The sequence below is a fragment of the Hipposideros armiger genome, unplaced genomic scaffold (genome assembly GCF_001890085.2).
Source record: "Hipposideros armiger isolate ML-2016 unplaced genomic scaffold, ASM189008v1 scaffold_5, whole genome shotgun sequence".
NCBI classification, from domain to species: Eukaryota; Metazoa; Chordata; class Mammalia; order Chiroptera; family Hipposideridae; genus Hipposideros; species Hipposideros armiger.
Window position 1 is genome coordinate 9,050,132 of NW_017731355.1, and position 17,827 is coordinate 9,067,958.

Here is a 17,827-nt window from a genome sequence, read left to right on the forward strand (position 1 = left end):
GCAGCCACCTCCAGAAAAAGAATCAATTACCTGCCCTTGCCAAATTGCATCTAAGATTCTCACAGGATAACTCTATTGGGTGTAACCTTAGCTTTAAAGCTACTGCCAAGAACAGAAGCAAGACCCCAAAGTGAAAAGGAAACCAAGCTACATTAACACGCATGCGTTTTTACAGGAGTGAGCTCTTACTGCTGCCCGACTCCCCCACCCCCCACCAACAACGAATATAACACTTCAATCAATTTCTCCACTCTTCACAAAATGCAACTCCTTCTTGAACAAAATATCCTTTTGGTGACTGATTTGTTATTGAAAACATGGGAGTTTAAAAAATGTGAGCCGGTGATATTATTAACATTTTCATCAATAGTCAAACATGATCATTCAGTCATTCAACAAATACGTATTGACGGCATGCTGTACCTCTGTTGTAGGAACTGAAGATACATGCAGAAAGATTTTTTTAAAAATCAAAAATCCCTGCTCTTACATAATTTATAGTCTAGCAGGTAGAGACAAACACTACATACAAGTACTTGGCTAGAAGTACTTTTTTGGCGTATTTATGTTAGAAAATGAAGTGCAATGGGGAATAAAAGTTTAGTCTCTCCCTGTCCTCATACCTGATCAATCTGCCATTTTCCACATAGTACTGCACTCGGAAGTGGATAATCATAGGAGGTCCAAATTGGTCAATACCCTGAAACAAAGGCACATAAAAATCAAGTTATCTTTAGTTATTTCAAAAATGGATTTCAAAAGTAACAAAATACCATTATTTACAAGATATTTTTTAAACACTGAAAGGCTTTATCTATTCCTAATGAGCCTGGCCTTACAGTGGGGTAGACAGTTGTCAGGTTCGTGCCAAAGCAGGAAGCTATAAAGCATCATCACTCTATCTGATACCCATTCACTGTAATGCCAATGACAACATAAGGGAAGATAAAAATAAATGCCAGTGGAAATTTCTAGCTGAGCTCTAGCTCCTCTCCCAGCTCTGTCCCCTGTGGTGACCATTTGCTCCTCATTACAAATGTTCTCTTGTTCCTCTGATATTCCACATACCAAATTCTAATATGCTGTTTGTTTATTTAGACATTCATGTTCCTTGCTTTGTAGTTGGCTTTGAAGTAGCCTTCCAGTGTGTTCCAGGAATTCTTACATACTAATTGGAGGGTCTAGGATGAGACACTGATGATTTATTCCTGACTTACTAGGGTGATCCTAAAAACACTAGGTAAATTCCCTGTGAATTCTCCCCCATGTAAATAGAATCGATGCTTACTAAATAAAGGCACCAGAACAATAAAGTAACAAATATAAGGACAGTAAAAGTAGGTTCAAAAATTGCTAATAATATTTAGAACATCAATTTTGACATCTAACATAGCCACGGAAGAGGAACATGTACTTTTTCCGTGCTTTACATTTCAAAACATTATCTCAAGGCTACTAACAAGTTGTAATTCAACATTACTTAAACAGGTATCCAAAATGTACTGTTATATGCTAGAAGCTAGTAATACCTCATTAATGCGGCATTTTAGAACTTATATAATTCACTTCCCTTTCCCATTCTCGACTGTATAAAATGTTGATACTTTTCTAATGTATAATAGCTAAAATAAACCTTTTGAAAATCAAAATAGTTTTGCTCATAAATGTAATCTCACCCAAGTGACTTCGTATTGTCGTACCTTGCTGGCCTCTTTCTTCCATTCTTTTGGACAATATTTATAAAGCTTTTGTGACAACTCCATATACACATGTTCATTATCTGCACATAAAAAAAAAGGAGACAAGGTGTTTTAACATTAGGTTTTTTAAAAAAAGAAAATATACAAAGAAACAGGTTTTTTAAAAAGGCCTCAAGATTTTGTGAATGTAGGCTGAATTCACAAATTACCAAGAAAACTCAAGAAGACATTAAAAAATAAAAAGTTTTGTAGGCTAGACATTGATGAGATTCTTTATGAATTATTTTGCTTTTGTAATACAGAAAACATACTATTAAAATGCGATATTTAGAAGAAATATTAGTTTCCAACTCCTGCTTTTACTTAGTTTCTAGGGTCATTATATACAGCTTATAGTTTAACCTCCAACACTGTGGGCATTACTCAGTCTTACGAAAACATGCTTTTATTTAGCTCACAGAAGACTCTTCTCACAGGTGCAAAATAATTGATCCGGTGCAGAAGCACCATGTTAACTGCTGTATAAGAAATTAGGGAACATTGATGATAACCGCCCATTTCCAAGGGCTTTGTGAAGAGTAGCCTGTTTCTCCTTTGTGTTCTCTGCGTAAAACACAGCAAGACAAAATGATAAACCATTACTCACACTGCCTTTGGGACTGATCTTGTGGGAAGGGAAGAAGAATCTTATGCAAAACAAGAATGGAGCCAAAATATTTCTTCAAGGGAATGATGTTCTTAAGATGAACAGAACATGAGACTGCTAAACACCCATGTAATAATGATCTGAACAACATGTGAAAATAAGCTAGTAAAAAATATGAACATCTTCATACTTCCCAAATCTTTTAAGAGAGATTTATTTCACAAGAAAAGTCTTCAGCATGCCTTGTGCAAAGTTTTAAGTCTTTTTTTAAAAAGTGTATTCCTTTTTCTCTAACCCTCACAAAAGGGACAGGCTCACAGAAAGCTCTGCGTAAAAATGTGCTCACTCGTGAAGGGAAGTGTGTCTCTCTGACTACTCCAACGATAACATACTTGACCACATTGTCACTCCTGACTGAATGCTGGCGTTTGACTGGAAAAGTGCCATAAGCGAACAGGAAGGGTAAAGCTACTCTTTGTCTATAAATGGCAATATTAAGTCAACTAATTTGAATGAAAGGGAGAAGAAAGACGTCCCAAAGACAAAAAAAAAATGCTTCTTAAATCCACTTATCAGATCAACTAACTCTATTTCCCATCTCTCATATGCTACTGATTAAACATGAAATGGACAAGACCAGACAACTTTCCTGCTGAATCTGATTTGCTTTTGGCTTGAGTTCCTGTCTGAAGAATCAACGTAGTGAAAGAGCTGAGCCTGTTCACCCTAATAGCACATAGCTATTTTTAAAGTACCATTATGTCTCTACCATTTGACAGTTTGACCAGAGCTTTATACTTTAAGAATTCTTAAGCACAAATCAATCCTGCAAAGCAGGTGGCACAGTAATTTCCGTTTGACATGTGAGAAAACTGAAACTGAGAAGTCGAGTGACACGTCTAAAGCCACACAGCTAGCGAGTGGTAGAACCAGAATTAGAATCAGGTCATCCAATTTCTATTCCAATGTTCTTTCGCCATATTACAATCTCTCTTTTAAAAAGAGCATCTTAAAAACTCTTATTTTGAAACCTAAGGAAGCTGTAAACTGGTTTTATTAGACTGACTTGTTGAACAACAAAGATCAACCGTCTGGCTGGAGCTGCAGTAAGAAGAATGAACTTTGAGTGTAGGATAAAAGTAAAGTTATTTAGAATCTATAGGGCACCTTATTCTTCCCAGACTCTTTCTTGGAAGAATGACTGAGGCATGTATTAACACAAGGATGGAGCCGGCATTTGTGTTTTTATTGCTTTAACTACCACAGGAAGAAACTGAAGGGCAAATGGTTGATTCATTGGCTCCCGATGTGTTCCCTGCTCCACGCTCTCTGGCCTCGCCTAAAATTAAGACAACTGAAAGCAGTTCACATTTTGGAGAAGGGCCTTGTTTACCAGGTGATCATGATATATTTTCCAACCTGACAGATCTAAGCATCTTACCGTACTAGCCAGTCTCAAGATATCATAAGCCTTTAAATTTAAACAAATGCCCGTAGCAGAAAATAATTCTTATTCAGGTATAGAACATTCCACAAAAAGTCTCCTTGAAAAACTGAACAAAGACATGAAAGGTTTCTGGCATCTAGAAGACTAAGTTAGGAAAATGTAAAAATGTGATTTGAAAAAAGAAAGCTTGTAAGGAATGGCTATAGGTAAAACCCTGGGAACTTAACTCTAACTAAGGTATTATGGGGCGAGAGTGCTTATATGAAGACCTTTACTTGAAAATCTTCTCCACATAAAGCATAGAAGACACTGATCCCATATCTCAAAGACATATACTATGACTGGAAAAAAAGAGAAGGGGCAAGGAGGGAAAAACACAAAATAAGACTAAATTATAGATTGCCTTATATAATTCATAGCAAGTGAACTGAATAGAGGAAAGTCAGTTTTATTATGTCTAAATTCCTTTTAATGTCAAAAATTATAATACAAATTAAATTACAAAAACATCCAAGCTAATTTCCTACTAGCACCAGCTGTTCCTCTGTGCAAGGAAACAAAAATATCAAGCTTGGGTCATTAAAACATAAAAGAGCAAACACATAAAATCCAGACTCCTAAAGAGGATACAATTTTTAAGTTCAAACTATAATAAATATATGACCTAAAATTCTAAATCTTATAGGAAATACACAGAGTTAAGTCTAAAAATGAATACTAAAAATGATGATCTGTTTATGGGTATTTTCACAATCACAATTTTATAACATATGCCCAATTTAAGTTACAGCTATAAAATGTCATTTCCTTGGGGATAATTGGCTAAATACATCAAAGATGGAAGTAAGACTTACTCTGTATGACACTGAGTCCAAAGAGGTGACAGTCCTTTAGCCTGAGTAGATCACACACCTGGACCAGCAACTGGTGACACAGAATTTTAACCTGTAGGAACAAGACAAAGCAAAAAACACAATTTGAGATAATAACTCAACCAAGTCCACACAATGAGGCACAATTGGGCAATTTAATGTATCCTAAATATATTCCTTGAAAGGACAAGTTGACATGAGCAAAACAACTATTGGTTTATGGAAATCATTGACTTTAATCTGTGGCTGTGGTTTAAGAATGATTATAACAAATTTTTACAACATGGTAATAAAGTCCCAATGCAATCTTGTACAAGACCCATAAATCTTAGGATACATGGAGACAAGGCCTTAGTCTATATCCATAGTGTGTGATAAATTTTCCAGAAGGGACCCAAAACAGCCTACTCAATTATAAAAGGAATTAATTTGGCAAGTAACTTGATAAGAAAGTATTCTTGATGGTCTAAGCAAAACACTTGATGGCCACTGTTCAATGAATTAATTCCTAGCTCTTATTTATTTAATTAATCATTTCACTGTCTTACATCTTTTAAGTACCTACACCAGGTTCCTTTTCTGAATTTTAATATAATTCAAATATCATAAAACCCTATTTGGAACAAATATTCTGAAAACTCACATGTTGGATGATAAAGTAGTCTTTAAAATATATGTTTTAAGACTTCTCCAATGTTTAATGAAGTGTTTTGGGGGAAAGTGATTCTGCTGAGTCTGTCTTGTTGAATTTGGAATCACTAAAGCTTACCAGAGTTGAGACTGACTTTAAGAGACCATACAGAACAATTTCTTCATTTTATAGAAGTAGAAAATAAAACCCGAACAGCTTCAAGTCATGGAGCTCGTAGTGGCAAAGGCAACAACTCACAGCTTTGTTCATTTGTGTATTATATTTTTATATGTGCATATTAAAATATGTGCAATATTGACAGTTTATCAAATGCATGGCATTTCCCCTCTCATTTGTACTGTAACTTGCAAATTCTGTTTTCAATGATAATGGTGCCAGTTACAGTTTTAATTATAAATTCTAAATTAGTTAATTCTGAATTAGTGACTTTTTATCATGCCTTAATAATCTATCATACCTCAGATTCGGAATAAAATAAAAACATGCTGAGATTCCTCGATAATTGAAAGCCAAACAATTCAGAATGGTGATAAGGACAGATGGAGTAAGGAAAATAGGTTTACTACTCTTTTCCACATTGACTACTAAATGGCACCTGATCTGAAGCACCTTATCCACTGGGAAGTGCAAAAGGTATTTATGTAAGGCCAGAGTAGCACAAAGTCAGCTGCTTAGAAGCACCAGGAACTCAATGAAGCTGGGATAGTGCTTCATTTTATATTCAGGACATATAGTAGTAAGCACTCAGTAAATGTTTGATGAATGAAAGCCAGGAATCTGATTTCTCTGTGGGCTCCCTCCTCTTCGTTCAGTTCCACGACTACAGACCACTCTCTGACCCACTGAGCAGGTCATTTTATAAATGTGTCATTCAAGAATTTAGGGGAAATGTATTAATGCAAACCCACCAACCCAACTGGGAGAATACATTTGCCAGTGGGAAATCATTATCATCTTCGTTCATTGAAAAGCCTTTGGATTTTGAATTCTATATTACCATAATTCCACTTTACAAAGAAGTTTAAATGAACAGAACGATAAAGGGAAAAGTATCATATGTTATATACAACTCAACTATACACTACAAATTTGAGACTTAAAATGTCATCCAGTCCAGGGCACCTTAAGTCCTTAGTTTTGACTGTATTTTAAAATGTCATATACAAAGCACTCAGGATAAAAGGTGATCAAAAGTTAATGGAAAACCATGAAGCGTATATAAAATAAACTATGTTGTATTGTGTAACTGTTGTTCACACACTGTAACAGTGTAACGCTGCACATTATTTCCTCCATACATCCCACATAATTAGTATTATTCCGCTAGTGTGAATCAAGTATTTGGAGCCTACTGATAAAGCTCTTCAACAACTACCAAGTAAGTACAATGTTCTTGTTGAGAAACTGCAATTAAGTAAGGCTATTGCTCTCAAGTCTTACCTGCTGTGAAAACAGGCTTGAGGTTTTTGTGTTGGCATGTTAGGGGTCTCTAAGGCTACAGTTTAGCGGATCGTGAAATATTTCAAGTTCTTTAATTCATCAGGAGCAATTGGAACTTTAAAAAGTGCTATAGAGTATGAGGTATTAAGAATAAGAATGAAAGCATTATTTAAAATATACTCTATATGGAAATTTTTAATAAAAACAGTATTGGATCCTAAATGTCAATGGTTTGTTATTGAGAAAGAATGTTTAAAATATGTTCCAGGAAAAAAGAGCTGTTCACTCTAATCTTAGTGAAGAGGTATAAACTCTTGGCCACAATTTCTATCACACAAAATTTCTGTGGTTCTTCCATTTACCATGATTTTATTTCCAAAATCGTCTAAGTTTCCATATTTAATATTTATCTGATGATTAAAATCATTTAAAACAACCCGTTTAATTCAACTCATGGAGAATTCCGAATGACCAAAACACTAAATTTACGCTACATGTAGAAAGACAAAATTCTATCAATTACACTTGTCAGGGAACAAACTTTCTTTGCTTAAAAACTATTTAGAACTGATGAAAAAAAAATGAAACCATTAATGAAATAGTTTTTGCTGCAGTTAATTTGTTATACCACAATTCTACAAATACCAACTGCTATTTTCTGAATACAAAAATAACACAGACAGGACTTTGGCAACCATGAACTGGCTTCCTAGCGGTGAGGGGCTTGCATACCGCTTAACCCAGCCCCTCCCTCCTTTGGTGCCCATGGCTTCTAGAGAGGAGTATGGAGGCCACAGGGGACTCCCAGGGGAGTCTACATGCCCTGGAATAACAGGCCTCCATGGGGTTCAAACTCTCCATTTGAATTTCATGAACAGAGCACCCTAATGAAATGAGCTCAAAGAAATGAAAACAAGTACTACTCTATGAAGTGCTCATTTACTGAGCTTGCTCAGGTGCCAGGCACTGCAATAAGCACTTTATGCACATTATCTTTCAATCCCCGCACGGTCCCTGTGAGGACAGTAAGATTATCTCCACTTTATAGATGAGGAAACTGTAGCAAAAAATCTAATTTACCCACGGTTTGCAGAGTAAGTCGTGGAGTAGTGATTTCTACCAAGGCCCCTCCTAATCATGATATTGATATGTGGCTTTACTGTCCATGCTCACATTCCTGACAATCCTGTAAGAATTCTACTAATTTTGCAAAAGAAGGGAATTGACGAAGTATAAAATTAATCTCTGAGAAAGGAATTAAAATAATAATAGCAGCTACTACATATGTGCCGGGAATTATGCGATGTGCTAACCCTTGATTCTCACAACCATTCTGTACCATAGCTACAGTTTCCATTTTATAAATGAATCTACTGAAGCAGAGGGAGGTTTAATGAACTTTCCAAAAGTCACTCAGCAGTGGGATTTGAATTCAGGTCTGTGCGTTTTAAGTACATTCATGTCTTCTCACTATCATACGGCCCCTGAATTATTCTTCATAAAGGAAAGGCAGAAAGGGAGCTAATTTAAATTGAATGCCTACGATGTGCTAGGTACTAGACAAGTTGCTTTTACAAGTGAGGAAAGTGAGTGAGCTTAAGCAACTTGCCCAAAGGTCACAAAACTAGTCAAGTATAGAGTCAAAATATGAATAATCTTAGAACATTTCTGAACAATGGTAATGATAATTATCATTACTAACAACTACCACCATTTATGTGCATTTACTATGGATCATGTACTGTTCTAAAGGCTAGGCCACTGACCTCATGTCAAAACCACAATCCAGTAAACAGTCTGCGGAGTTAAAGAAACTAGGTGGTGCTGCTATAAAGGTCTTTGCTGTCTGGCTTGAGAGTTCCCAGGATGTACAGTGCCTGTTTAGGGGAGCTTGTTAAAGGCAGATTCCCATGTCCTATCCTAGACTTCCTACACTGGCATCTCGAAGGAGTGGAGTACCATGGTCTGAATATTTAACAAGCTCCCCAAATAATTCTGGTGTCCATTAAAGTTTTAAAACCACTGATCTACAAGAATGGATTGGCTATCTTCCAATCTGTTCTCCATAATTCTCTTCCTCACCTGAGATCTTAGTGCAAATGAATTTCTTAGAAAACTGCAGTCAGTTCTTAGCTTTCCTCATGAAGTCAGTTTGGGCTTCCTTCCACCTACCTGTGAGCAGCAAGGCTTTGTTCCATATCCTGTATGTGTGTGTACACACACACAGACACATGTGTACATGTGCCACCGGGTGAAAAGACAGAAACGGAACTGAGAGAAGTGCTTCTTAAGTAAATCAAGAAACTGTGGTGATTGTCGGAACAAAGCCAAAATAATTATGGTAATAAGCAGAAACTTTTACTAGCTAAACTTTTTAATGGGGCTATTTAAATGTCATATATATTCAGTGTAACATTTAGAAATATTCTTTTATACAGCAATTGGGTTAAAAATATAGTAGCATATAACAAAAAAACTAATTCAAGGCATGCATTCCAGCATTTTTTCCTTAATTCCATCACAATACAACCAGTGGAAGAATATGAAAGGTGATAATAAAGAGAGGGGCTGAAAAATGCTGGGCGTGATATTGATCACCATAAAATTGTTTGGTAGGCTGTACCAAAACTAAACATATGTATACCTTGGGATCCACAATTCCACTCTTGGGTATAAGCCCAGAAATGTATACATATGTGCATACACACAAAATGTTCACAAAATTTGTATTCAACACAGTCCCAAACTTAAAATAACCCAATGTCCATCAACAATAGTTGAACAAAGAAATTGGGTATATTTACAGAATGGAATATTATATAACAATGAAAATGAATTATTGTTCCATGCAATAGAATGGATGAATTTCATAGGCCAAAAGTTGAATGAAAGAAGCCACATACAAAAGAGAACACGCCGCATAGTTTCAGTGGCATGAAGTTCAGAAACAAGCAAAATTACTCTATGTGATCGAGGTGGGAATAGTTGTTACCCTTTGGGTAGAGATTTTTGACTAGGAAGATTCAAAAGGTCTTTCTGGGGTGCTGGAAATGTACTATATCTCAAGCTGAATGATGGTTATATGGATGTACACATTTGTAAAAATTCACTGAGCTGCACACTTAGGATTCCTAGGCTTCGCTGCATGTAAAAATTATAACCTAATTTTAAAAGTTAAAAAAAAACAGTGTCATATTCCTCAGTGTTCAGGTTAACTAATAGAGTCAACTCTGACTCATAAGAAACATCTTGGTCCTCAAAGGCACAGACAGCGTATTCTTGAAAATGGCTAGGTTTAGGTTACTATTAAAACAACGATCAAGATGCCTATTAAAAAGCTAGCCAATTACTACCATTTCATGTGTGCAGGCACAACTCAAAAGTCTTTTTTGTTTTTTTTGAGCTGAGCCATCCTGCTACCTGTTGGCAGCTCAGCGGCTGCTCAGCTTGGGCTGGACTTGAACTGCTGTTGCTCAGAGCTCAAACTCTTGAGTGAGTTCTTAACCAACTGAGCCACTCGGCCGGCCCCTCAAAAGTCTTTAAATGGCAAATTCATATTACATATCAATAAAAATTACATTTCAATAAAATGTTTCAAAGTAGCCAAGAGTTTGTTTTTCTATAACATATAGTAACTAAAATTCTCTAATTCTACCCCAGGCGAGAGAACGTTGAAGGCAGGTGCACTTAGGCCGTAATTCAAAGTTTATACCTGTGTAGGCTACTTTACTATCCCAATCCACCACATTATTAACGGCCTTACTCTGTAATGATTTCACCCTTAACCAAGTCAGAACTTGACTGTGGTCAATGGTGGGCACACAATTATTTAAACGTTTCTAAAGTGGGATCTACTCACATTTATGATGATGTTCAGAGACTCGTCGTTGGGGAGGAAAATACACACACTCCGGCGGTCTTGCATGACTCTGTTGTTGTGGAAGCTCAGTTTGTTCATTGTGTGGGGGCTCTCTCACGGTCAGGGCTGGGCTCCGAGTCCTCGGCACTTCCTCTGGTTCCGAGCACTCCAAAGCCAAACTCTCCTCCTCATCACACGCCCTACAGGAGAAGCCTCGCGGGGTTCCACTCCGTAGGTCTCATAGCTGTAAAGAAGCCCAAAGCAGGCCATGAATAAAGGCAGCGAAATTGGGGAGGAGAGACAGGAAGGTGAGGCAGCAGCCTAACTACTCCAGTTGGCATAGGGACAGCAGCATGGCTCAAAGCAAGGGCCACCTAGTGGAATACATGAGAATGCCCTGAAATGTATTCTGTATTTTGCCCCCTATCCCGTTTTCAAACTTTCATTTGCAGTCATGAATTAAACATCGAGCCAGCGAGTGCCTCACACATTCCAGGCAGTATCATGCACTGCTGGGCTCACAGAAGCAGAGCCTGCCTTTGGGAGTTTCTAGTCTCATGTGGAAAATAATGAAGGGTTCTGAAAATAAACAAAATGACAAAAGAGCAACAGCAACAGAATTCTGAAACTTTTTTTTTTTCCAATTACAAACTCAAACAAATGTCTTGGCTCTTACATTACATTCCTTCTTCAACCACTTGGGTCTGGCTTCCTTTTCCTTTACGTCACCAACATGGCTCTGACCAAGGAAGCCAGTGATCTCCAGACCAGCAGAGCATCCATAAGATTCACTTTCATTGAATCCTAATGTCTCCATGGCGTTCACTATGGTGGTTAAGCCCTCCTTACAACATTTTTCTCCCTTAGTTTTTATGGCACTGCTCTCTCACCTGATTCTCTAACCTGACAACGCAAATAATTTTTCTATTTGTTATTTCACTGTGAACCAATAAAGTAAATAGAAATAACAAGACTGTATACGATATTAAACCATGTTTGTATACAAAGGAATGTGGATTTTGGATACCTCTGATATCTAATCAGTTGATTAAACATATTAATTTTATTTTTTAACTTTTCTCAGGTTTTCAATGCATATGATTTTGTTTGCACGTAATGAAAAATTTGTCTCCAAATTTCAATAATTACAACTTTTATTTCTGTTTCATGCCTCACTGCATTGGCAAGGTCTTGCAGAATAATTTTAAAACAGTGGTGGGTATTTCCTACTTTTAACTGCTGTGTCTAGTTGTTTCATATCATATATTATTACCAACAGAACATTATTCAATCAAGATAGGTTAAGACTAGTTGCCTCTGCAACCATTACTAATTATTTATATTGTTCCTTTCCAGCTATATTTGCAGGTTGCGAAAAGAGAATTTCCAGGAACATGTAATTGTTATACCAGGCAGAAAATATAACCATATAGTTTTAGTAGAAAAGCTATTATCAGTGCTCACATAAATCAAAATGTAAATGAGATAGAATCTTGGTGTATTTACTTCTTACGGTTAAATGTCCCTCTGTTATCAGCAGAAGAACGGGAGAGAATATATTCTTAGATGGCACCATGAGTAAGTATAAACTAGTACTTCTTTTTTAAAGTGTAAATAAAATACCATCCACAAGGAAGCTACTCAAGTGGTAGTCTTATACACAGTACTTCCTTCTTAGGAAGGTGACGAAAAGCTCCCTTAGGGGTACTCTGCTTTACTTAAAGGATAATAGCAATTGTTTCACATTAGGTTGTGGCCAGCACATCACCCAAGAGGGTTACTGGAGGTCTCCAGTACGGGTTGGTTAACCCATGTGTTCTGTGACCACACACTAACGGCACCTCAATCCAATTACCCATCTAAAACATGCACACTTTTAATTCAATAGTTCCAAAGCACCAATTGTAGTACCAGTGCTGGCAGCATCAGAATCACCTGGATGTTTAAAGTAAATCCCGAATCCTGAGCACAGTGACATCTCTACTCAATTAGAATCTCCAGGGTCAGGGCCCAGGAATCTTAATCTTTTAAAAAAGCTCAGGCATATCTGACATGCAGTCATATTTGGAAATCACGCTTTAGTTAACGGAAGGAAGATAGTGAGCACAGGGTTATAATGCCTTCATAATAAACACCGGGAAAATATCTTGAAAGTATAGAACTGGGAGAAGCAACATGTGTGAATGATATCACATCATCCCTATAGCTGAGAAAAACAAGTCCTCAACTTTTTCAAAGGTATAAATTCCTAAAACAGATTACGTGTATGTATACTCAAAACATTTTCCCGAAAAATGTTATTAGGTATCTAGGGATAAATAAGTTGGGGAGATAGGGTACACTATACATGCCCTCTCTTAAAAATTCAGAAAACGTTGGAGGCTCTGAGAAGTCATGCGGGCAACTCCTTAAATTTGTTTATCTTAATATTTCTCAAACTTACTCGGGCAGAGAATACGCCCCTCCCCCCCACACACACACCCCCAAGACATATCTATTAAAATGCTGTAGAATAATATTCTTCATCATACCATTGAAGAAACACAGTTCTAAAATGATTTCCTTGTCAAGTATTATATTTCATGGCAAAATTTCCCCTATATATTGATATATTCCAACACTTAGGCCTCCTCTCTATTAAAACTTTTCAAGAAGAAATTACAAGCTATACTTAAACACATCTTATTTAAATTCAAACCCTTAAATGATATTAATCCCAGTATAATTCTTCTTATTTAAATGTACACCTCAAATTGAGTTACTCCTATAATTTTCCATTTCTAATTAAACCAATTAAAGTGGGTATTTCTACAGGCCTACTTTCTAGAATTTAAAAAATAAACTAGGGAAAAAATATATTCCAAGATTTGGGATGTTTCAAAGCTTCATTAATTTTAAATTTTCATTTGAGTACAATTTTTATTTATTTTATGGTTCAAATAATGCAGTAAAAAGAAAGGCTGGAAGAGGATTATTGAAGAAAATTTAATAAAAGCAGAGTCTTTAAGAAGGAGTACTGCTTCGCTGCTGCTTTTTCTGCTTTGAGGATGGCAAACGAGAAAAGCCCTAAAAGAGAGATAGGATAAAATTTTTACTTTACTCAGGATTGCACTAAAGCTGATTAAAAGGTTCCCCTGAAGCAGCAAAATAACGATCTCTCTAATATGTTTTGGTACAAAATTAAATCTTAAATTGGATAGTCCTGAAGAAAAGAATTAAATTAAATTGGTACCAATCTGAATTGCAGAAATTAGCCTCTTACCCAATGGTGCTTCTTCTGTGTCCTATACTGAGTCCCCACTGAGTCCCAGGAGGGCATGTTCCCTATTCCAGGGCAGCCCTTTTCTGTCCAGTGATCTTAGGACAGATTATCTACAAAGAACGAACCATGTCATAGTATCATGTTTTTCCAAACAACAACAAAACAGCTTTAATAGTGATTAAACTCCATCCTGCCACCTTGACTAATATCCAATTTACAAATAAAATGTTAAGCTATAAGATTCCTACACTCGGATGTTAAACCCACATTATTATAAGCCCTTTATTTCCTGATGAGAACCATGGGTTACAAAGTTACTTTGTTTCTTTTAAGAATCAGGAAGCCACTACCTGGTGTGTACATTACATACTGATTTCCACTTTTTAGAAATTATTGGAAATAGCCTTTAAAACTGTGTCACCCTGGAATATAGCATGGACTTTAGTTCATTATAATATAGCAATATTGGTTCATTAGTTGTGACAAATGTGCCTCAGTCATGTAAGAGTTAACAAGAGGGGAAAGTGGGTACATGTGGGGTCTATAGGAACTCTACTTAATCTTTGCAACTCCTGTATATCTAACAGCATTTAACATTTTTTTAAAAAGAAAAAACAAACAAACCTAGGTCACCAGAAATTTCCTACCTATAGAGTAGTCTCACTTTGAACGGAGGCAAAGAGGGATTCTCATTTCTAGAAAAAGTGAGAAGATGGTAATTTGATAAGAAGATTACTATAAGGCAAGCATGTTGAGTAGGTATATTTCAACAGTCAATAAGGTATCTTCATTACCTAACAAAAACAAGGTGAGAAATTATCTTGGAAAACTGGATTCCAGAGTCCTATCTTCTGATCTAATCATTAGACATTTATGATGCTCAAGTTAAATATACAATACTGTAATATTTATTTGCTGAGAAGCAGAATACAAAAGCAGTGGAAGGTGTGCCCTCTACACCCATGAGTTCATCATCCACTTAGGGATGCACCACTGCCAAGAAGCTTAAGATGATGATACTGTCCGTGCTTCTCAAGAGCACACATACTCTGATGGTCAGCTCTCATGGGAGCATAACTGATGGCAGCATTAAGTATGAATACTGTGGCTAAGGTCATTTTGAAATGAATGCACATAGTCTTTCAATGCATTGTATCCTAAAAGTTATGTCAAAATGCCTTTAGTAAATGAGTTGGGGTTTTTTGGTTCATTCATTTATTCATTCACCATATATGCATTAAACACCTACTATGTGCCAAGAGTTGGGTGATGAGTATACAGCACTGAACAAAACAAATGCTCTACTCTAATGAAGACAGACAATAAATACATAATGTAGATGGTGATATGTACTATGAAGAAAAAATAAAGCTAGAGTAAGTGAGAGAGTTGATGGAGGCAAGATGGTAGTGTGGATGCTATTTCATATAGGGTAATCAGGAGAAGCAACTCTGATTGATATTTGAACAGATACCAGAACTAAGAGAGTGATGTCCATTTCTTCCTTCCTTCTTTCCATCCGTTTGTCCGTCCGTCCGTCCATCCATCCATTCATCCATCCAACCATCCATCCCAGGGAAGAGTTTCCCAAGTAGAGGGAACAGTAAATGCCAAGGTTCATCTACTGTTCAGAAAAGGTAAAATAACGGCACTCATCATAGCTAACATTTACTATTTACTTACTATGTGCCAGGTGCTCTTATTAACTTATACTTACAGCATATTAAAGAAAATCATAAACTCTTTGCCATGCTCCCATTGAGAGGTGGGCTCTAGTTCCCCTCCCCTTGAATCTGGGCTGATCCTGTGACTAATCCATACTCAGAAGTTCTGCCTGTTGGAGAACTCATTTGTGCAAATATTCTTTGTTATCACAAAGCACCATGTCTATGCTAACAGTGCAGTAACTAATACTTGTTACTTTTCTTGTCTATCTCCTCTACTTAGATCTTCTTAGAGCAGAGTCACTAGCTAATACATACATATATAATTTTTAAAATCTCCAATGGCAAACACATAGTATAAGCTCATTAAATGTTGGGTGTTTGGCTTACTATACACATGTCAGTGGACAAGGAAGAGTCTACAGCTGAACTTCTTTTTTTTTTTTTTAAAGATTTTATTGGGGAGTTGGGGGAGGGAAATAGCCTTGTGGAATCAGGGAAGGGGAACAGACAAGTTGCTGTCCTTTTGTTCTTCGGTCTAGTTGTGGAGGACGTCACTTCACTGGCCCATGTTGGTATTATCATTGCGTTCTTCCTGGGTGAAGCAGATCGCTCACCGGCCATTAGACAGCAGGTCACGCCAGTGGCTGGCAGTTCATGCTGGCTGCCAGCCACACACGGTAGCTTATGGCAGCCCACTGCAGCCCCACTGCAGCCTACGCCATCGCTGGCGACTCACGGCAGCCCAGCTCCAGGTCGAGCTGTTGTTCACCATCTTAGCTGTAGAGGGCGCAGTGTCACTGGCCCTCATGTGGGATCCGAACTGGGGCCCTACTGCTCAGAGCTGGTGTCCCAAGCCAACTCTTAACCAATGCGCCACTCAGCTGGCCCCTACAGCAGGATTTCTTAACCCTAGCACTATTGACATTATGGGTCAAATATTCTTTGTATTGGGGGGCCATCTGTGCATTGTAGGATGTTTAGCAGCATCCCTGGCCTCTACCCACTAGATGTCAGGAGTATCTTCCCACTTCCCAATTGTGACAACCCAAAACATCTCCAGATACTGCCAAATGTTCTCTGGGGGCAAAATCGCCCATTGTTGAGAACCAGTGCTCTACTGGTGTCCTTAGAGTCCTTATGGGCTACTTTTTACCATCCACTGTTCTTTAAGGACAGCAGGTCCTCAAATAACATTGGTTTGTTCAATCTCATTTTGCTACATTAATGAGAACAAAAAACTGATTCCCAGCTGGGGCCATTGTCTGTGTGAAGTCAGCACACTTCTCCCATGTTTGCATGGGTTTTCTCCAGGGACCCCGGTGTTTTCCCACATCCCCAAGATTTGCATGTTAGGTGAACTGGCTTTGTCTAAAATGGCCCAGTTTTATCGAGTGTGCCCTGCGATGGAAGGGCATCCTGTCCAGGGTGGGTCCCCACCTTGAGCCCTGAGCTGTCCAGATAGGCTCCAGCCACCTGTGACCCTGAATTGGAATAAGGGGATTGGAAAATAATGATTTGTTCTTATTAACTTTTCTTAAATGTACGAATAACTCACATTTATTTCAATGTTTACCATTAGAAGTGCTATGGGTCTTTACTTAAAAGTTTGGTGATGTTTTTATGACCAGAAGTATGCTGTAGAAACGTAATACTTGTTTCTTTCAATTAGCCTATGGTAAAATTGGCTTCATTATACATTGTTTTGCTTAAAGTTGCAGTTTCCAAGAACCTATTGCCTATTGACGATGTTAAGTGAGGACTTACTGTCACAGTACAATTCTTACTAACACACACATTTCCCAACTAAAGGTTGGCAATTGAGCATCAAACTCAGACATCTGTCTTCAACCCTGAAGTCAAATTTTTCAACCTCCTGAATGGCTAATGGCTTCTGGCTTCAGAAAAGCTTTGAAGGTTAGCCTTCTGGAGATTTAAATTTTTAATGCAGTGTATTGCCATACTTTTCACATAAGTACATTTCCTGGCAGTCCTGTATTTTGATTCTAGTACCTGAAAATACAAAAATTAACCTGGAAACAACTGATCCCTGATTTCCAATTTGTTTGCATGCTCTGTATTATGAGGATTTTTTTTTGTTAAGGATCATTTGCTTATAAAAGCCATTTTGAAACCACAGAATTATCTCAATTAAGAGTGAGTAAATGTGGGCCGGCCGAGTGGCGCGATGGTTAAGAACTCGCTTGGGACGCCAGAGGGCCCCGGTTCGGATCCCACATATGAGGGCCAGTGACACTGCCCTCTACAGCTAAGATGCTGAACAA

General features: G+C 37.5%; 2 protein-coding genes across 3 annotated transcripts in view; both read right to left on the bottom strand.

The window, feature by feature from the left end:
• FRMD6 (FERM domain containing 6) overlaps positions 1-10,862 on the bottom strand; it is a 38,077-nt gene extending 27,215 nt beyond the window's left edge. Inside the window, exons 1-4 of one of the 2 annotated variants that reach the window (XM_019645672.1) lie at positions 10,617-10,862; positions 4,648-4,738; positions 1,701-1,780; positions 624-700 (exon numbers count right to left, since the gene is read on the bottom strand). In XM_019645672.1, coding sequence (XP_019501217.1) covers positions 624-700; positions 1,701-1,780; positions 4,648-4,738; positions 10,617-10,715 — 347 coding nt within the window. In that variant the 5' untranslated portion in view covers positions 10,716-10,862. Of the gene's footprint in view, positions 1-623; positions 701-1,676; positions 1,781-4,647; positions 4,739-10,616 lie in introns of both variants that reach the window. The other variant, XM_019645664.1, reaches the window with a different exon arrangement.
• LOC109384651 (eukaryotic translation initiation factor 3 subunit F-like) overlaps positions 10,712-17,827 on the bottom strand; it is a 38,490-nt gene continuing 31,374 nt past the window's right edge. Inside the window, exon 3 of the mRNA XM_019646179.1 lies at positions 10,712-10,861. Within this exon, the coding sequence (XP_019501724.1) occupies positions 10,737-10,861 (125 nt within the window). The 3' untranslated portion in view covers positions 10,712-10,736. The remainder of the gene's footprint in view (positions 10,862-17,827) is intronic.